Source organism: Garra rufa, chromosome 25 (genome assembly GCF_049309525.1).
Source record: "Garra rufa chromosome 25, GarRuf1.0, whole genome shotgun sequence".
NCBI classification, from domain to species: domain Eukaryota; kingdom Metazoa; phylum Chordata; class Actinopteri; order Cypriniformes; family Cyprinidae; genus Garra; species Garra rufa.
The window spans coordinates 15904815-15927751 of record NC_133385.1 but is presented as its reverse complement, the minus strand read 5'-3'; the positions used below and the strand labels follow the sequence as shown (position 1 = coordinate 15927751).

The window sequence follows — 22937 nt, the reverse complement described above, 5'->3', positions numbered from 1 at the left end:
ATATAAAGTGGCAATTGCAAGATATAAAGATATAAAAGTCAGAATTCTGACTTTTTTTTCTCGCAATTGTGACTTTATATGCAATTCTGACTTTTGTTTCTGTTCATTTGTGACACTTTCTGGCAAAGCACAATAGGAAAGGAGATCTTGTCTTGTTAAAACGACATATTATGTAATAAAAACGATATGATTTCCCGTTATAGAAAATATATGATAAAATGTGAGCGAGCTAGGCGATTGTCTGCGCTGCCTTCGCCACAGTCCTGACATAAAGGAGGATCTGCACGCTGCTGAAGTTATAGAAATACACTTTAAGTATGTAATGTAATGGTTTCAGTTGTAGCAGCATGTTTATTAGGATTAATCTGTCTACAACCACTACAACCACTGACCCAGAGGATATGACTAACAACAAATCCAAATACTATCCAAAAGAAATAAAGAAAAATGACAAAGAAAAAAAAATACTTAGTCTGATTATATATAGCCTAAATTATATAGCCTACTATTTATTATATATTATTACATTTTATCTTTAGCTGAATCAAGCGGCGGCATCGGGTTGTTCTTCTGGGTTAAATTCCAGGCTTTACACTGTGGAAATAGGCTGCGCTGGCTCTGGGTGTAAGCACAATGGTACAGGTTACAGATAATGAACTAACACGAGAAAGTGTCATGATCTGGGCTGTGGGGCTTTCCTCAGCCACCTGAGGTCGCTGTTTTCCCTTTCCTGCACTGCACTTCTGATAGCATTCACCTGTCCTTGTCGTTATCACTGATTACACGCACACCTGTTCACAATCACTATCTGGACTATAAGAGATCCCACTACTCACTCCGCATTCATGTCTGCATTGTCTTGTGTCTGTTATGTACTTTTGTGTTCTTGATTCCCTGGCCTTTTGATCTTGTTCTTGGTTTTGTTATTTTGTGTTCTGGTTATTAGTTTTTGTGCCGTGTTGGCTTTTTGGTTTATGTTTATTTTGTGTTTATTAAAAATATCCTACTTACCCTGCATTTGGACCCTGACCTCCTGACTTCACGTGACAGAAAGACTGTACACTACCTCTTGTTGGATTTATACGAATTAGATGAACACAATTTGTTTTCTATTGTTTTATTGAAGTAGACCTTTCAAGCTGTCTATAGACGTTGCGACAGCGCACCCTGTATTTTTACAAAAGCATTTTATAACGTTGTGCTGTTAATGTGGAAGTATAAAGAAGACATTTGTATTTATTTCCTCTGTAATCCGCCCACCCGAGAAGTGCAGTGTTGCGCTTTATATGAGATGTATATTTGCAAGAAATATAGCCAATCATTATGAAGAAACGTTATTGTGACTAATTTGCAGAGCAGTACATCAGACGAACATTTATTCTGCATGATGGTACAGACAGTAAAGACGAAAAATGAACAAAAAAATACGAAAATTCTGGCTTATGTTTTTCCCATTTTTAAAACAGAACGAAATCCTCCTCCTCCTCCTCCTCCTCATCATCATCATCATCATAATACAATCAAATCGTTTGTCATTTCTCTTTTTTTCTCTTTCGGTTAGTATTTGGATTTGCTGTTAGTCATATCCTCTGGGTCTGAGTGCAGTTGTTGTAGACAGATTAATCCTAATAAACATGCTGCTACAACTGAAACCATTACATTAAATACTTAAAACAGTGTATTCTATAACTTCAGCAGCCTGCAGATCCTCCTTTATGTCAGGACTGTGGCGAAGGCAGCGCGGTCAATCGCCTAGCTCATGCACATGTTATCATATATTTTCTATAACGGGAAATCATATCATTTTTATGACATAAAATGTCGTTTTAACAAGACAAGATCTCCTTTCCTATTGTGCTTTGTCAGAAAGTGTCACAAATGAACAGAAACAAAATTCAGAATTGCATATAAAGTCGCAATTGCGAGAAAAAAAGTCAGAATTCTGACTTTTATATCTTTATATCTCGCAATTCTGACTTTATAACTGGCAATTCTGACTATATAACTCGCAATTCTGATAAAAAAAGTTGCAATATTTTTTTATTTTTTTTATTCAGTGGCGGAAACGGGCTTCCATAGGGTGACGCACAACCCAGCAATTAAATGTTAAAAACAGATTCTGTTGTGTGGACCCTTTTCAATTTTGTATTTTTGATCCAAAACGAAATTTTAAAATATGAAAAACAAGGCAATTTTCATTTTTCGTTTCTGATTCAAAATCAAATAACAAAAAAACAAATCAGATTTTCATTTTTTGATTTTCATTTATCAATTGAAAATGGAAAGGACGAATGATACACGGATTGTGTACGTTTTATTCATTTCATTTTCAATTTGAAACGAAATAAGCACAAATAAGAAAACGTCTCCTTTATTCGTTTTTTCATTTGTTCAGTATTTAGCCTAAGTTTCAGTTTCAGTTTCAGTTTTATTGTCATATGCATATTCGTACAGAGTACCACAGCAATGAAATACAGTGTGCCTTAGCACTCTCTCAGCACCGGTCAATAATAAGATAGAACAGAATAGAATAAAAATAAAATAAATTTAAAAACATACACTCAAACCTCAGCCCTCCTTCCTCTTTCACTATCATTCAATAGCCTTACAGCCTGTGGATAAAAACTGTCTCTAAAACGTGACGTGCGTGTTGGGATGCTCTGCCAACAAGAGACTATGTGCCGGATGACTAACATCCTGTATAATACTCAGTGCCTTCCCAGTGCTGCGTTTCCAATAAATATCCTGTAGTGATTCCAGTGGAACCCCAATAATTTTTGATGCAGTTTTAACCACCTTTGTCAAAAGACTTGAAGTAGCCCTTCCAAACCACACTGTAATATTACCTGTCAGTATACTCTCAATTGTACAACGGTAATTTTTTTAAAAAAATATTTAGTGACATACCGTATTTCTTTAGACACCTCAAGAAGTAAAGCCTCTGGTGTGCCTTCTTAATGGCACAGGTGATGTGGAAAGACCATGAAAGGGAGTCTGAAATATTAATGCCTAAAAACTTAAAAGTATTAACAATTTCAACTGCCGAGATATTAATGTAGACAGGTGTATGCGTGGGTTTTTTTCTTCTAAAATCTATGATGACCTCCTTAGTTTTCCCCACATTCAAGGACAGATTATTTCTTCGGCACCACATGATCAAATTACTCACCTCATCCCTATAGGCAGTTTCATTATTGCTGTCAATGCGTCCTACCACTGTAGTATCGTCTGCAAATTTCACAATACTATTTGTGGGATATTTTGCTATACAGTCATAAGTATACAGACTATATAATAAAGGACTAAGACAGCAGCCTTGAGGTGCTCCGGTATTTAACACAATTGGGGCTGAGTATGTAGTGCCTACTCTAACTGTCTGAGAACGGCCTGTTAGAAAGTCCTGTATCCATCTGCAGATGGAAGTACAGAGGCCTAAATCTAACAGCTTAGATGTTAAAATGGAAGGTCTGATGGTATTGAAGGCACTGCTATAATCAACAAACAGCATCCTGACATACGTATCCCTACCCTCTAGATGTTGAAGTACAGAATGTAAAACCAAAGATACAGCATCATCTACAGCTCTATTTGATCTATATGCAAATTGTAGTGGATCAGTGAAGACATCAGTGAATGCAGTTGTTGATATATGATTTCACAAGCAGTTCAAAGCACTTCAATATCACAGAAGTCAAGGCTACAGGTCTAAAATCATTCATACAGGTGGCGGTAGTTTTCTTAGGCACAGGAATTACTATTGATTTTTTAAAACAATTCGGAACCATACAAAAAGAGAGTGACAGGTTAAAGATATCAGTAAAAACAGATGCAAGTTGACTACAACATGTCCTTAAGACTCGCGGAGTAATACCATCAGGCCCAGCAGCCTTAACAATTTTCACAGCTTTAAAAACTTTACAAGTATCGGCAACTGAGACCTGATATGCAAAGTTCACTTTGCGCTCTTGTGCTTCTGCCTCCCCTATGGTCCTGTCAATCATCTCGCTGTATGAAGCAGACGATTGTCTGTTGTCCCGCTGAACTACCTTGATATTATTTCTATAAAAATTATTTCTATATAATTTTTTAATAAAAAAACGACGGTGGGGCGGTGGGCAAGTAATTTAATCGTTAACACCGTACACCGAACACGGACGAACACCGTGAAAAGCGACTTTTTAAAGTGTTATTTGTTTTATCTAGCTGATATCAACATTTTACTTAAGCATCAAGGCTTATCACTTATAATAACTGAAATGAAACGTTTCTGTGGCTGATATACAGTACAGTAAAAATTAAATTCTCCACCCTCGGTACCTTCAGTCGATTTGCATTACAGTAGGCTATCTGCACTTACCATCGCTTGTCCAAAACTGAGCATAATGTCTAAAAGAAAAGTTATGGTTGCTGGGCATTTACACTTGACTGTACACTGATCTGTTCTTCTTTGCGCTGTCTGTACCGCAGATACTCAGATTTAAAATCATTCAGCAAAATAAAACATGCTGGATGCTGATTAATATTTGTGAAATAAATATTTGTGAAATGAGTTGAACAGAAGAAAGCCCAGTCAGAGGACTATCTTCTTATTGACTCTCATTTTAATAGAAACAGCCAGGTATGCAATGGTTAAAAGAATCAAGAAATAACGCGACACAAGCTGTAAATTATTTTAAAGCCGTAAATCTGTTGTTTGAATAATTTGTAACTATTTGTACTTTATGTGTACATGTGATTTTCTAATTGCTTTTGCAATTTTATTATTATTATAATATTTTTAGTTATATTGTATTATATTTTGATGTAATTAATGTTATTGCACTTGTATGTTTGTTGTTTTAAAGACGGCAAAAGAATGAAAATAAATAAATAATGGTCTTTTATTTTGTTGAATGAACAATGGATGGCGTCACCGGTCCAGATTTGGTTGACCAATCAGCGTAAAGGGGCGTCTCGTGACCGCCCACATGTGGAAAACGAATTTTGAAGTCGTTTGTCTGTTTTCTACCCGTGAACCAAAAAACGAAAAATCGAGCCAAAATCTCGTTTTTTCGTTTTCTGAACAAATGAAAAAACAAATAAATTAGCCGTTTTCTTATTTCTGCTTATTTCGTTTCGATTTGAAAATGAAATGAATAAAACGTACACGGACCAAAGCTACATTTTCAGCATCATTATTCCAGTCACATGATCCTTCAGAAATCATTCTAATATGCTGATTTGCATTGCAAGAAACATTTATTATTATTATTATTATTATTATTATTATCATCAATATTTAAAATAGTTGAGCACATTTTTTTTTAGGATTCTTTGATGTATAAAAAGATCCAAATTCCATTCAAATCCATTCAAAAGCTTGGAGTCAGTATAATGTTTTGGGAAATAAATGATAGAAATTAATAATTTTATTTAGCAAGAATGCTTTAAATTGATCAAAAGTGATGATAAAGACATTTATAATGTTACAAAAGATTTCTAAAGATAAATGCTCAGCTGTTTTTAATACAATAATAATAATAAATGTGTTTTTTAGCAGCAACTCAGAATATTAGACTGATGATTTCTGAAGGATCATGTGACTAGAATAATGATGCTAAAAATTCAGCTTTGAAATCACAGGGAAAAATAAGTTGTAAAATATATTCAAATACAGTTATTTTAAATAGTAAAGATTTTTCAAAATGTTACTGTTACTGTCTTTAAAAACATTAAAAAACTTTTGACTGGTAGTGTATTTGATCAAAAATACAGTAAAAACTGTAATATTGTAGAACATTCTTACAAATTAAAGCACTATTTTCTTTTAGGACACTATGGTAATTCAAAACAAACTCAAACATTCCTATAGCAGGCATCGAATATATGGATACGATCTTACAAACCCTAAACGAGCATCTACCCTTGACGTTATGAGTGTGGAGAGCTCTTGAATAATAATAAGAGGGCTGAACATACATGCTGAAAGGCCTTAATTAAAGGGCCGCTCAGTCCTACGGGAAGCATTTTTAATTAATATTTCCACTCCACACACATCCCTCCCTCTCTCCCCCATTCATTTTACACCCCTTCCCCCACCACAAATGATTTGACAACGCTTTGTCTGTTTATTTATCAGAAGCTGACCTTTTATTACCCATAATGGCCTGGAGGTGAAAAGCAGTGTTGCAATATTACTAAGCTTTTTTCAGTAGTGTGAGCCTAGTTCTGCTGTTTTTGGCTTTTTTTTTTTCTTTTTTTTTCGAGCCAACAATATTGTAACTGTAATGTAACTACTTTGAAATTTTAACTTTTGAAGTCACAAGCTACTTTTGTTTAAAGGAAAACCTGGGTATTAAAGGTGCCATAGAATGGAAAACTGTATTTACCTTGGCATAGTTAAATAATAACAGTTCAGTACATGGACATGACACACCATGAGTCTCAAACACCACCATTTCCTCCTTATATAAATCTGGTGTTTGCAAAAGACCACTACCCTGGAAATCCAGAGGTCTCGCGAGAGCACAATTTGAATTGTCTCTGCAAGACACTCTGGCATCGAGCAATGATGCATGTTACTGAATTACGTAAGCAGTTCTGGGAACCAATCAAATCGGTGTATATGATGTAGGCGGGCTAAGCTGATGACGACAGCGCTGCGACGTCCGGAATCATTTAGTAAACATTGAAAGATGACTACTTTGGCCGCTACAATGAACGAGTTAGACTTGGCTTTTCATATAAAAGAGGAACAGAAAACCACGCTCGAATCCTTCCTTTGCAAGAAGGACGTTTTTGCTGTTTTGCCGACTGGATACGGCAAGAGTTTATGCTGCCTTCATGTGCTATCGTAATTATGGTAAATACCAAAATCCGACATCGAAATTGCACATGAACACCCACTCACGTTGTAATTTCCACTGGAAAGCTCGAAATTTTTTATGATACCCGAGCTGCCGAGATGGGATAAACTTTGACCTTTCAACATGGCGGACAGCAACGAAACTATACTGAATGATAAGCATTGCATGATGTTAAAAGTTCTCTGCTGTTTAGTTGATTAGTTTGTAGCCCCCATAATGCTGGGGCATAAAGGATTTTAATAACGTCGCTATTTAAACATAGTGTTGTCTTTAAAAATACCATTAAGAGAAGATGCTAGCTCGTCGTGGCTCGCCTCCAGTAGGGTGCTGTGCGGTACAGTGTTCTGAAGGAGGCAATTTTCTCATGTTATTTTATTAGCAGATGCATTAGGGAGTTTATAACCGTTTTACCCAAGTAGCATGTGAGGACAAATTCCGAGTCCGCCATGTTTCTCTTCACTACGACAACAAAAGCACCTGAACACGACACACTGGTAATTTCCACTTCACAAGTGGAAAGCATCATCTTTCCCATATCACATGAAGGCAGCATTAATCTATCAGTTAGCTCCGCTGGTAGCTAAGCGTATGGGGCTTAGTGAAAACTTAGTGATTGGTTGTGGCGTTATCCAATTGCGTGCAGTGAGAGTTTCAAATGCATGCTTGGTGCCGCCCCTCGAGTTAGGCCCTTTTCATTGCTCGATGCCAGACCCTTAATCTTAATAAATTAGGGTCTGGATTTTTTTCCAGGCTAAAAGACCACTGAAAAATAGGTCAATTCCAACATAACACCGACTATTATGCAATAGTCCTGATCGTTAATAGTTACACCCCCAACATTTGCATCGCCCAATCATCAGTAACTTCAGTACATCAGTAAAATAAGGCAAGCCACTGAAGGGACATGGTTAGCTTAATGCTAGCAGTAGCCTGTTACATTGCAGTACATAAGATTTCACTTACCGCATAAAAGAGATGACTGCGCTGATGATGGTGAATGATTTACAGATCCTGAGCATCACTAACTTGTGTGGTAAGTACTTGTGTCGCTGCAGTATAACTTTACACAGAGCACATGCAATCACAATAGTGAGAGTAAAATGTTGCGGATTCAAAACGGCAGATTCAACAAACCGCATATTAAAAGCGGCTAGAGCTCCTTACTTAAATATGTATTTCCTCCATGTGCGAGCTATTGAGATGAGCAGCTCTGTGAAACAGCCAATCAGAGTGGAGCTCCTCATTAATATTCACGGACCTTCCAAATAAGGCAATAACAGAGCATTTCATTCTAGGGACAAATCCTAGGGTTGTAAATGGACTTGTAAAACCATTTCTGGAGAATTTTTGCCTTTTCCTATGCCATATACCTTCTATGTAGATATCAGAAAACAATTTAAAATATTGTATCAGTGAGCTACTGGTGCTACCTCTTGCTATTTTTATCACAAAACACCTCGGAATATACAACTCGGAAAATAAAATACTGATATGATGCCACATTGTGCAGATTTTGGTTGTAATTTTTAGTCGAAGGGCCACAAGTGAAGCAATGTAAGTCTTCAGTGCCTTCCAAGCAATAAGAAAAGGTGAAAAGAATGGGAGGATGCCTGTGGATGAATAAAACTTCCTAAAGACCTGCATCTTTGTTCTCTCCACTTTAGCCCTGATGTCTCTGAGGCTTCTATTAGACCACAGCTACTGAAAGAGCTTACAAATGGCAGAGACAAAAAACGCTAGATGCCATCCTGGCAGGATGTAAACATGCCGACACTTGTCATGACGCCGCAGCCTCTAAAGTAGTTTCTCAGCGTGGATTTCACTCGCCATCCGGTGCGTTTAGACTCATTGTGGGGGAAAATCGATGGTACGGCATTTGGTTTAAGTCTACGCTTATATCCATTGCCACCTGTAAGCTCTTTCAGTAGATGTGGTCATCGTATCAGTAACAATAGCAACAGGTAGCATCAGTAGCACACAGAGTGCAACCATTTAATTGAAATAATGCAGCCACCCCCGTAGTCCAAAATATGTATAAAACGATGTGGATTTTTTAAATACCATAAGTCTTTTATGGGTTTTCTACTACATATTTCAGTAAGAGATATCATTTTATGTTATATTAAGCCATACAAGTCTTAACACCCGGGGTTCTCTTTAAAATAGCTTCCCCAGTACAGAAGGTACTTTTAATGTGCGTAGTGAATAACATGAGAGGTAGTGTGAGAAAAGAGCAAGACAGTCAGAGAGACATTGACCTTCCACATCCCCGTTTCATCTGAGTGCGTTAATTAAACTATTTTTTTTCTCTAAAGAACTGAAGTGTGAGCTTTCGAACTAATTATATTAGGTTTTGCTCCAGTAGTCAGGCTCTTGCGGGACTTTCACAGCAGTTCTTTTCTGCAATTATTTGTGTCGTTCAATTGTACGGACTTCCACTTACAGCTCTAGTCATAGTCCACTGTGTTCTAGCAATGTGCTGTAGAAACTTGGGTAGCCCCGCCCATTGCGAACTCTCATTGGATCAAAATTTTGTTCTGAATAGCTGTTTATTGAAAATAGACAATACTGTGCTACATCATTCAGCAGTTTTAAGTTCAAGTGGTCAGACAAATAGCTTTTCGCTGGAAACCCATGCCTGGTTAGAACACATTGTTATTTCTGTCCTCAGTAAATTTATAATAATAAACGTAATTACCTTAGCCTTTTTTTTTAACGTTTAGGACTGGATGACAGATGTATTCTGTGGTTAACAAATAAGAGGCCAGGACCTTGGAGGAGTATCCAAAGAGCATCAATAACTTCTGGAAGCACTAGGTTAAACTTACACCCCCGTAAAAGATTGAACGTCAATTCAAGTAAGAATCTATTTAGTGAGTACATGTACAGGGCAAAGGCATTGACCCTCTGTTTCTCTGTGTACAGTACTCAATATTTAACAGGCTGCTGTCTCTCTAGCACACACACACTCGGAGTTAGTATTTAGCAGCTTTGTCTGACACACAATGGTGGCTGGCCTCTTGCCCTTTTGGAGGGAAAAAGAGATCAGGTCTGGAATGCGGCCAGAATCGGATACAGTGCTGAGAGAGTAATAATATCTCAACCCTAAAAGCCTGTGCTCATCATCACTCTAAAACACAAGCTAATATCAAACACAAATACAGACACATGCTAAGCATGCAACATCACAACATGCTAATGTAGGCAAAGAGCAACATTAGTGCAATTAACATGTCAAGTCATTACATATAAAAAATCCAGAGCACTAAAAAGTTTTAGCAACAGTGCAAAGCACAACAACTTTCTCTTTTACTCATACACTGTCCATATGCTAGCATAAATAAAATAACTTTTTGTAATTGAAACTGAAACTAGCATGGCGCTACTAGAATTCAACTGGTCAATTCATTGGATCATTCATTAACAATTCAGAACTAAAACCCCACATTTGTCATTTTCTATACTTTAAAATTAGGTACAGGCCAAATAAAACATGTCACGTATGCTAAATATGTTGCTTACCTAACTGTATGTACCAAAGTACATAAAGATCTATGGGAACACTTTCATCATTGTAATTAAATACCATCTTAGTTCATGATCCATCAGCTGCTCCCGCATACATTCACGGCTTCTTATATAAACCTTATGTAGAACACTAGCAACAGCAGCTAAAGGACTAATGAGCCTGTCTTTACAATATCCAGACCAAAATGAGCCTACAAAATTGTTTCAGAGTGAAACTACTTTTTGAATTATAATATCTACTCAGCATAAGTGAACAGCCCCATTAAGACCATATATAATGCAAAAGGACTGTACATCCAGCCATGCTTCAACAAAGAGCGGAAGCCTGTGTTTCTAAAGGCATGACAGATGAGTGCTTCAAAAAGGCCCTCTAGGCTACAAAGGGCTAGTTGTAAATTATTCAGGCTGTTTGTGTACACTCAAACCACAAGTCCAACTTTAACTCCATACATGTGCCATGGAAAGTTCAAGAACTGGAACGTGCCCTATCGTGTCATTTCGATATCAGTGACATCCATCAGATGTTGTACAGCAGGTATAAACATAAATTATAACTCTTTTATGTTATATTATATTCAGTTAATCAAGTTGAATGCTGTATTGGTTCACATGCAATTTACATCAAGGGTGTAGCATAAACCAATAGAAGGTAAACAGAAGGAATCCATTATCCTGGATATAACAAATGCAAGAACTTAAATCAAGAAAAAATGGCTTAGAATTTGACATGCTAAGCTAAATAAAGCCATAGGAAAGAAGTATAACAAGCTCACCTTGGCAAAAAGAACTCCTTTAGCAGCCAGAGCATCCTCGCTGCGCCCATTAGGGAAGCACTCATAATGAGCATCCAAAATTGGGTAGCGACTGGCCAATAGTAGCCCACTGTTCAGGAACTTGAACCGGGAGCAACAGCCTTTCCAGCCATAGCGTCCCACGTCGCTCAGCACAAAGGGAAAATAGCGGTGCAGCTGCCTCCTGAGCCTGTCTGCAGCTCGCCGTTCAAAGACTTCCTGCAGACAAAGGAAGTCTAGGTTGGCTGGAAAGAAGGCAGAGATCTCATGGTCAAAGCCGTCGTCTCCGTGACGGCGTTTGCGCCCCATATTTGGCCTTTTAAAGACTGAGGTGCGGTGTTGTGAAAGGGTGTTGTTAGGAGAGATGCCTCCATCGGCTGCGTGGAAGCGAACCAGAGACTCCCGGGAGGCCGTACGGCTTTCTAGGCTACCCGTATCCCCGTCCCCAGTCTGATGGTTTCCTTTTTCATCCTCGATCGGCTCAGAATCAGGAGAGGTGATGCTGATTTGCACTCCGGCCGGATGGAGAGGACAGTCTTCTGAGTTCTGGATGATGGTGCTATGTACTGGACAGTCACCAGAGGGGTCTGCAAACTGGTGGACAGCACAATCAGGAGCATGCTCTTCTCCATTGGGGTGGAGAGGACACTCCGAGGAATTCTGGCCTCCAGAGCTGTGGACGGGACATTCCGAGCTTGTACCTCCTGAGGGGTGAACAGGACACTCAGTTAAGGCCTCAGTCTCGGTTTCAGTGGTGACCACAGGCTCGGGACGATGGTCCAAAGATGAGGTGCGGCGGAAGCCCTGGGTCGCCAAGCTGCAGAAGGATGCCGCACTAATTGAAGTATTGGTGGGTGAGTCGATATATATCTTGATCTGGGGTCTGCTGGCACCATTACGGATTCGCTTGCCCACTTCGCGAGCTCGGCGTTGAGTATCCGCAAGGTTGTTGAAGCGTGCAAGCGAGTCCGGCAGCAGGCAAACATTGGCACTCCCGAAGCAGAAGCTGCGACCTTGTGGACGCCACTCAGCAAGTGCTGCCCCGGTTCCAGCCGATGTTCCCTGCTCGACGCCATGCTTGTCTGGTTTCTGGTGAGAGTAGATGTAAGGGTTCCTTACGGTCTGGAGTGGGGCCCACAAGAGGAAGCCAATGAAGGCAAAGGGTAAGGATGCCAGTAACAGCACCAGGTAGAGCGGTGTAGTGATTAGGACCCCAAGTGCCACAAAAGAGCAGGGATCTTGGGAGCGTCTACGCTTCTCTAGTGATGTTGCTACACAGGAGGCCAACAACCGGTCCAACAGCCAGTAGCAAGGGAAAACAAAGGCCCAAGACAGACGGCTCAGAAAGCTGAGGAAGGCACTAGGGTAGGGAGTGGTGTGCAAGACCATTTCTGGCTCACCTTGTAGACCAACTCCCAGGCAAAAAAAAAAAAAAAAAAAACAGTATAAAAAAGAACTACAAAGTTAACCCTCCCCCCTGTGGCAGAAAGAGGTACACTACATGGTTCTTGGGCCCTTCGCTATGTCCGACTTTGAAACTGGGATTTCAGGGTTCCGTGCCCAGCCTCTTCCCTCCTTGTGGGGGTTTACAGTGCTAGAGTCTCCTGAAGAATCTGATCATGGTGATGACAAAAAAACCCTCCTGGGATCCAGAATATTCCAGGCACGGAAAGGGGAGGCCTCGTCAGCGTAGAGCCTGCAGACAAGCAAAGGGAGGGGGGAACAGAATACACAGGCAATCAGATGAAAGTGGAGGATAATGTGCAATCAACAAATTGGATCCCAGTAAAATTTCAAACATTTTGGAAATCATGATGAATAATAAATAATAATAGCTTTTCACAGAACACAGAGTGTCAGGTCACCAAATGTAGACTGCTGTGTAAGAATGTAGTTTTTTACTACTAAAAGTGCTTCATTTGCATCTGTGTGTTTGTAAATAACATAAAAAACTCTAATACAAGTGACCTTATAAACGCTCGTTATTTAAATCCTCACAACCACAGTGCGATTTTTTTTAGAAATGGTGTCTACCAGATGTGGCTTATTATCCAAATCCAAATGACCATCTGATTTTAACAAAGACATTAGAAATTAGGATAATCACCATTTAAAAAGCTACCACTGCACAGGTGTTACTGTAAAGTATAATAACTAAGTCCCTCTGCAGAGTGGCAGTGATTTTGTGGTGGTTCCTCATGAAATAAACAGGCCTATACAAACAAATGGAGCAGATGAGGAAGAAGATTAGACTGCAACCTCGCGAGAGACAATTACACTGATTAGCTGTAAGAAAAGATACAGAAAAATATTCTCTGCCTTTGGAAGTACCAATTAAATTTGCCTTGTTCTTGAACAAAGAACTCAGAGAGGTGTTACGTTCTTTTGTTTTAGCCCCCTTATTCGATGTGATTTAAAATAGTTAAATTTAATTAATATATAAATATAATTAAATACAAACTGAAATGGAGCTCAACATAAGAAAAACTTCCTGAGCGACAGGGGACGCAGTATTAAGGGGGCTGTACTTATCTCATATTTTACCACCTTCAACAAAGCATTGGTATTTTTCCTCAAAATCAAGCTCATAATTTTAAAGATTCTCATTAGATACATCAATCTTAAAAGCTATAAACCTTTGTTTTAAAGCCAGCCATTGACTTAGCTGTCCTTTTATGTTGAGATGCTAGTTGCCTTTTTGCGGAAGATGCTCCTAGTCGAAACCCTGACCTAAATCATCAAAAGATTTACCACAGATCAAAGAGGACAGGTCAGTCTTTGACACAACCAGGAAATGTATGTTACTGTTGTGGTTTTATAACTGGGTTGACAGTTGACACTGATGTCAAGAGACTAAACAACAAACACGGAAAGACAAGTTCACAAGTTTTTAAGAGTCGTGACTTAAATCATATTCAAACTGTCACTATCAAATCAATTTCCAATGGATAAAATCAAGTCCCATCCCATTCATGTACTGTAGATCACCAAGGACACTTCTTGCACATTTACACATATGAAAGCCTTAAGAGGCAAAGCCTTCTAAAAATACTACTAAAAGTCTGTATTTTACCCCATAAGAGTACAGCAGTTTTCCTAGATAATCATAACACAAAGCTTCACGTACAAATAATCCCTTTGCATCCACACTCACCTCATCTGCACACACACTCAATCTGTGGAATAATAATTTCGAGGGTTTTATCCATCACCCCCGCCTAATCTGCGCCGGACCGCTGTGTCGGCTGCATAGTGGCCTAGACGTGAGGAAAATAATCATTGTGGTTTTTTTTCTAAAAGGGCTGATTTTGACAGCCTGCTGCGAGCACGGGAGAATTTGAGCCGTCCGACTCGCAGAGTGACAGACAGGGCCGTCGGTGCATGAGAACAGGAAAAGGAAGAGTGTAGCAAATGAACGTGTGGTAGTTTGCAGCTGTGCATGCTGTATACATGCGCATTACCGCACAAACACACTCACACATGTGCGAGGGGGGTTAAGCGACCGTGTCTTTAGGTTAAGCTTGCCTACTGCTGAGCAGCTTTCAGGTCACACACAAACAAACACACACTCACACACAAAGCTTGCAAAGGGAATCTGGTGCAACAACGATGTCCTCAAATCTTCACAGATTCCCAAAGATTGTCCTGCTGTCGTTGTGCCTCTGAACTGAGCTAGCTGTTATGTGGTTTTGTAAAACACACATGCATACTTAACCACACATTCACACTTAAATCTATACTGAAACTGACAGATAACTAGCTGTAAATCTATCAGTCCCCAGTTAGATGGACTTGGCCAGCCCAGAGGAACATTTTATTGCTCAAAGATTGCTTTTTAATGGCTCAGGAGACATTAGCTCACTTTTATGCTTTATTTAAAGGTGCAGTAAGTAATATTAGCCACTCTGGGACTGTTAGACATGCCCTTCTTTTTCAAAGCCTGCCTACTTCAACTACAAACTTCCTGCTTCACACACTCTAAAAAATGCTGGGTTAAAACCAACCCAGCACTGGGTGAAATATGGACAAACCCAGCGATTGGGTTAAATGCAGTTTTACTTAACTCGACTATTGCTTAAAAATGACTATATTTCTTGCTCAAAATAGGTTGGAAATGACAAATCTGATACATAATTACTAGAGGCATCAGCAAAAAAAAAAACATTTATTAAAAGAGCTGCAAAACGATTAGTCGCGATTAATCGATTACAAATTTTATAAGCTTATGTTTGCATACTATATGTGTGTGCACTGTGTATATTTATTATGTATGTATAAATACACACACATACAAATATATATTAAGGAAAAACGTGTTAGTCATATGTAAAATACTTATATTTATATATAACACAAATTATATAAAAGTGTTTACATATGAATACCATACAATTTGTTTTAAATATATACATATATGTGTGTGTATGTTTATATACATAATAATTATACACAGTACACACACATATAGTATGCAAACATAAACTTTTATTTTGAATCGATTAATCATGACTAATCATTTTGCAGCTCTATTTATTAATAAGCAATTTTAAAAATGTTTATTATTTAATTACTATTTGTACTATTGTTAATCAATTAGTTTTCAGCCTATTTTGGGCTCATTTTAAGCAATAGTTTAAGAAATATGGACATTTTCTAAGCAATAGTTGAGTTAAATAAAACTACCTAGAAGGCTGGGTTAAACATTTAACCCAACTGCTGGGTCAAAACAACCCAATCGCTGGATTTCTCCAGATTTCACCCAGCACTTTATTTTTTTGAGTGCATATCTGGGCTGTCCTCCAAACATTCACTAATAGATAGAAAGTGCCTAAACAAATCTGACACATCTAATTCATTTAACTTAGCAATATGTCAGATGTAATATAAAATAAATATTTGTGTGTCATTCCATAAAAAAAATACTTTTTTAATTTAAATGGACAGCACAGCTCAGATAAGTTTGATATTTGGTGGTATTTGATGAGAAACTGAAGCACTTGTTAGGGGTATTTTACATTGTTTACGTACTATTATAGTATTTATTCCCATTTTGAATCGACTTTTATTTTATATTAAAATTTCTCTTTTTAATTTTAGTTTAATTTTAGTCATTTTTATGTGCTTTGACATTTTTATTCAGCTTTTTTATTCTATTTCTGCTTTTATTTTATATTTAACTTAAATTCTTATTAGATTATTTACGTATTGTTATAGTATTATTCCTTAATATTTTGAATTAGCTTTTAAAATACTTCAGTTTAGCTTTAATTTTTATGTTAGTTTTAGTCATTTTATTACTTCAACTTATTTTTTCAGTAAGGTATTTAATCTAAAATATTTTTCTTTTTATTTTATTTCAGTTTTACGTCAAAGACTGAAAATGATTACATTTGATTTAATAGCTTTAGTTAACAACAAAAATACTGGTTCATATTGAGATCTGACTTTTGATCAGAGACTTTAATATCTTTGCACATCTGCACAGTTTGAGCCCAATCGTACCTTTGCAAAAACCGGCCCTCCTTAGTTACTGTCCGTCAAACAATGACGCTTTCCCACTACACAAGTTCTCATGTAGTGAAAAATATATCAGGGAGCAAAGAGGAAGCGGACAAGGCAGACCAGGTTTTTTAGATATGAAACAAGTGTCAGCTTTCAAATTTTGTAATTTTTTATGGAAATTCAAACTATAAAAACCACTTTGTGGCTCTTAAATCAACCAATCTTTTCTTCCTCTTTACTAATTATTATAGCACAAAATAAACATGAATGAACATCAAAAGGTATCTTGTTTCAACTGCGGAAAGATGTCAATACACACCACTTTTCCAACGTTAATCTACTCTCCCATCTGGTTTGTTTGTCAGACAAAATGGTGGATTCAGCGTTATGATTGGTCAGATCCCCTGTCAATCAAACTCCCTCCAAAGGTTCAATTTGAGACTCTGTTGAACCCTGAAAATCCTACAGAAGACAAACTAAGAACAATAATAAGCAAGCATTTCTGTGCTCCCCATCTAATTAGCTGATGTCTAGGAGAAAACAACCACAACATTACCAAGATCTCATTTTTCTTTCCTATGGGAGGTATAATCCTTTTTCTCCTCGTGTTGAAACAGTCATTGCGTTCAGAAGACTTCTACCTGTGGTTTTCAACAACCCAGCCCCTGCTCCGTGTGTTTACTTTAAATGTATGCACTTAAATGTTCTGTGTGCCTTCAATAACTTTCCTATGCGAGTCAATATTGCTCCAGTACAGACCAGGAGCTTGATAATCAAGGCAATAAACTAAATGAATGTGGACACCAACAGGAAGTCTGTTAGCTGACACTTTGTTTAGAAAGCCTCAGCTATAGATCTGTTTAAACACGAATCCTTCACTTTCTAATCAATACTGATCACAACTTTCCCCACGAGGAAACAGAGAGACACTGAGAAATGTCACGTCGATGACTGTGACTGTTTACCAGCCATTATAAACGTATAAACAAAATTGGCTCGGTAGAAGCAATTTGCGCGCATAAGTTTTTGGTTATTAAGTATTTGATTTGAAGTTAATTTATCGCTTGTGAATGCCCAGGTAAAATGTTTACCACAAAAGCAAAAGTTAAAAAGAGAGATTAGCTTAAAGATATATAAATGCTCTCCTTAATTGATGTTTTGATTATATAAAACAAAATAAGGTGAAAAAATACACAAAATAAAGTACATAAAATAAAATAATGACGCCTTTAGGAATGCATATGACGTAGTTACTGCTGTACTAATGTACATGTTTTAGTATTGGCCTTCCTGTGAACTCACTGATTAAAACACTGATTAATTTGTTTGTGCATGTGTGGACAGGTTTTGGTCTTTCTTAGTGTGTGTGTGTACGTATATGTGTGTGTGAGGTGCTGGTTTTGTATCCAGGAACTTCAGAGATCAATGCAAACTCATCAGCAGGGCTGTGCTACTTTCCTATTGGTTCATTATTAATGGACCACAGGAAGAGAGAGAGATAGCCATAAAGGAAGAAAGCAACAGCTTCAACTGTAAAGGCCCGAAATATGAGCGGTACAGATATTTTACTATATTCGTTTAAAGAATCAACAAGGATAGCTTAATGAAACATATTGTGACATACACCAGCCCTGAGGTGCTTTTATCACTTTTATGTCAGGTTCATTTATCTCATCTTTTAATTTCCTGTGGAACTCGGGCATTGCTTATTCTTGACTAATGTGTATGTGTGTGTGTGTGTGTGTGTGTGTGTGCGCACCAGAGCGAGCGAGTGACACTGCACTGAGCACACTCAAGGGAGTTTGTTGCCATGGCGACACTGCACTCACTCATGAACAGTATTGCTGTTGTCTATCAGTCTGGTCAATGCCCCTTTAGTATGGCACACACACACACACACACACACACACACACACACACACACACACACACACACAGAAAGATATTATTTAATCTACACGTATCTGTACCTTAGTCATCTAAACATGCTAAAGGCAATATCTATATTTTATATTTTGTACTTTTTAAATTAACACAATGTTCTGCCATGAAACCTTAGCTGGCTCAGTCTGATTCTAACAGCTCTAACTCAATCTGACATAACGACATCATTCACATGGCGCAGCTGATTGGCTCTTTTCGTATCAACAGCCAATGAGCTTTCTGCTCGGCATTCAAATATTTGCCTAGTGCCTACATTTGGCAATGCAGAAACTATAAAGGTAAAACAGTAGCAAAACTCGAGAGCTTGTTGATCTGAATGTGAGAACTTGTCTTATTAATATTCCTATTTGTAAGTGGAAATTTGCACTGACAGCTTTGATATGAAAAGCTGAATTTTTTCGATTTGCACACACAGACAATGATCAAAACAGCTGTGTTTTGAATTTGAAGTTGCAAATTAATAGCTACAAATGTGTAAAATGACATTCACATTAACAAAATGACAGATACAAGTGTTTACGACATATTTGCTTTCGCACTTTTACGTTTTACTGTACCTCAGGTCGGCACTTACAACCTCTCAGATCTGGCAGTACATCTTCAAATCCTAGGGCTTTGACTTTTGCTCCTTTTGCGATATTTTGGACAATTTTGAAGTTGGAGGAAAAAATGAGAAGGAGTATGAGAGCACACAGCCAAAGAACTAACAGCGTGTGACCTTTCCGACGTGATTACGTCATAGACATAATCACATAGTCATAAGTCATAGATCATAGTGAGATAAGACTCTTATTCCTTGGTTGAGATTGTGTAGACCCCTTTGAAGCTGCAGTGAAACTGCAATTTAGACCTGATCCCCATTGAAGTCCTATATGGAGAAAAATCCTGGAATGTTTTCCTCAAAAACTTTTATTTCTTTCAACTGAAGAAAGAAAGACATGAACATCCTGGATGACATGGGGGTGAGTAAATTATCAGGAGATTTTTATTCTGGAAGTGAACTAATCCTGTAGTATTATTGAAAAAAATGCATGACTGACGAGAGACAACAATCACCAAGCAAGAGTCTTCAAATCCCATGATGCAAACACTTGCTGTATGCAAGGTGTTAATGAAACTGGATACACCTCTAGAGCACTAATTTAGCCGCAGAGATTACACGATTTAAATGAGACGAGGAAATTCCAGCCGAAGCTTTGCCTCTCTTGAGTATTCTCTGACTGCCGTCAAATATAGGCTAATTGCAGTGGCAAAAATGTTTGTGATATAATTGAACAGATCAAATGGCATTTCCTCTGCATGGTAGATAAAGCTCATTTCAGATGCTAATCAATGTGCCACCTTTGTGAAGGGATTATAACCGTCAGATCCTCAATAATCCGCCGTTAATCAATGCAGCTGTAATCCTTATCAATCTGGCAACCGTGGGCCAAACTGTTTTATGTAGGTGATAATAAATTTAGGCTATTAAAGAAAAAAAATTATTTTAGTTTTCTTTGCGCACAAAAAGTATTCTCGTAGCTTCATAACATTATGGTTGAACCACTGATGTTACATGGACTATTTTATCGATGTCCTTACTACCTTTCTGGGCCTTGAACGAAGGTTTTCAGATTTCATCAAAAATATCTTAATTTGTGTTCTGAAGATGATCAAAGGTCTTACAGGTTTGGAGTAACATAAGGGTGAGTAATTAATAATAGAATTTTCATTTTTGGGTGAACTATCCCTTTAAAATTGCACCTTTTGTAGAGGCAAGACAGGTTTTACCCATATTTTGATGAGTTTTACCCTTAACCAGCTCTGAGTTTAAAGCTATTTAACTGGTTTAATAAACTGAATTACTGCCATTAGAGGAACGATCCTCGCGATTATCTGTCTTCCAAAGAGCGGCAGTAACTCAAGTCTGATTGTGCCACCACTTTCATTCAGCGGGGAGCGACCATTACTCACCCAGACTCCCTGACACCTGGTTACACAAGGTGATGAGTGCTTTTACTGTGTGGGCGTTCGTGAGATTGAGTGGCATCCAGGGGCAAGACAGACAGCGAGTGTTTGAGTGAAGAAGTGCGTGGGATGGCAGAGGAGAGGCAAGGTGCTATTAGATATGGCTGTACTAGATTTTTCGCACTGTTCATTTCTTGTGATTTGGGTATGAACACACTGTACAAAGGGGTCTAACACTGTGAGAGCACACTGAAAATTGATTTTCTTTTTCATTTCAGCCACAAAATAAACAACATTTGAGATATCTGACAAAAAAGAGCTCATGGTCTAAACTGAACAAGAAATATTTAAGACTATACACTATTTTTAGGTCACAAATCAAAAATGTAAGCAGATTTGTGGCCTTATGCTAAGTCTGTTATAAAAAAAAGTCAGAACAACGAGCAGATGCTCTTTAATTTAAAATACAAATATTAAATATTTTATAAATTCAGGATTCACTTGAATTGTTGATTAAAAGATAATATACAGTTGAGGTCAGAAGTTTACATACACCTTGCAGAATCTGCTAAATGTTAAGTATTTTACCAAAACAAGAGGGATCATACAAAATGCACATAATTTTTTATTTAGTACTGACCTGAATGAGAGATTTCACATAAAAGGCAGAATACTGTTTTGTTACCTGAATGATCCACAGCTGTGTGTGTGTGGTTTTTTTAGTGATAGTTGTTCATGCTTCCCTTGTTTGTCCTGAACAGTTAAACTGCCTTCTGTTTTTCAGAAAAATCCTTCAGGTCCCACAAATTCTTTGTTTTTGTTTTTTTAATCATTTTTGTGCATTTGAACCCTTTCCAACAATGACTGTAGATTTGAGATCCATCTTTTCACACTGAGGACAACTGAGGGACTTATATGCAACTATTACAGAAGGGTCAAACACTCACTGATGGTTATATTGTCTTCTGGAAAACATGTAAGTATCTTATGTAGCTTTTGGAGGGCAGTACTAAATGAAAAATATATGATATTTAGACAAAATAAGAAAATGTACACATCTTCATTCGGTTCAAAAGTTTTCACCCTCCAGCTCTTCATGCATCGTTTTTTTCTTCTTGAGCATCAGTGAGTGTTTGAACCTTCTGTAATAGTTGCATATGAGTCCCTCAGTTGTCCTCAGTGCGAAAAGATGGATCTCTAACTCATACAGTCATTTTTAGAAAGGGAAAATTTTTTATAAATTCTTTGTGGACCATATGTAAAATATCTTATTCAGGTCAGTACTAAATAAAAAAAGAACATGCATTATGTATGATCCCTCTTATTTTGGTAAAATAATTAACATTTTGCAGATTCTGCAAGGTGTATGTAAACTTTTGACCTATTTGAATATTATTGTACTTGTGTGTTTGATTGAATAAAGCTGCTATGCACAGATCCTTCGGTTTGTGGAATGACGGCAGAGGATTATGATGATGATTCAGTATTACCCATCATGCTCTTGAGCAGTGGCCCATATGGGCCCCCTCATCTCTACAGGGTGTTTGCTCTAAATATACTCTCAAATCTAGATCATGCTGGATCAATACTCCGCTACGCACACAAGCACACACTTTCCACTACTATACGTATCATACTGTGTCTACTAGAGGAATAATTCCTTCATGACATTTTCTCTGTGGTCATTTAACCTGGTTCTCCTCCTCCCCCTCTGCTCACATCTCGTTTTTTCCATTTGTATGCGTGACCCTAAGTGACCCCACATAAATACAAATTGCTTTCAGACTTCTGTGGCTGAACACAAAGACAACTTGCAAATCAATAAACCCTGACCTGCCGTGGAAAGCACACATGTGAACAAATGAAAACAAAACATGTTTGCACACACACACACACAAACACACACAAACATAACTACAACAAAACACTCAAGTTCACATCTATACTCTATCTAGGAAAAAATATAGATCTGTGATTGATTTGCTTTGTATTGCTCAGGTTGACAATGCTGCTATTTTTCTATAGTTTTTTTCAGTAGATTTAATGTGGTCAAAGGTATTTTAATGACAGATTGAATGTAGTTTACAGTCAACATAGTATCATCCAAACATGAACACAAATGGAAAACAAGCCACAATCAAACATGTCAGCCAAATGTTCCTCAGCTCTGATGCAAATGAGTCATTTGCTTACTTTATTCTTCCAATATTTTTCCCGCAAAATGCAGAGCATATACAGGGTCTTCTGACTGACACCAGTAGCCAATTATTTTTATGACTAATAACCAGTTTAATGACAAAATTATAAATATGTATTGCTCGGTCTGTTAAAAAAGGTTAAATCTCAGATCTAGAATTTTATATGCTTAAATTAATACTTT

At 37.7% G+C, this 22937-nt stretch overlaps 1 protein-coding gene across 1 annotated transcript in view; it reads right to left on the bottom strand.

Moving 5' to 3' along the window:
* Window positions 1–22937, bottom strand: part of LOC141301358 (sphingomyelin phosphodiesterase 3-like) — a 60165-nt gene that overhangs the window by 25998 nt on the left and 11230 nt on the right. Inside the window, exon 2 of the mRNA XM_073831600.1 lies at window positions 11147–12860. Within this exon, the coding sequence (XP_073687701.1) occupies window positions 11147–12553 (1407 nt within the window). The 5' untranslated portion in view covers window positions 12554–12860. The remainder of the gene's footprint in view (window positions 1–11146; window positions 12861–22937) is intronic.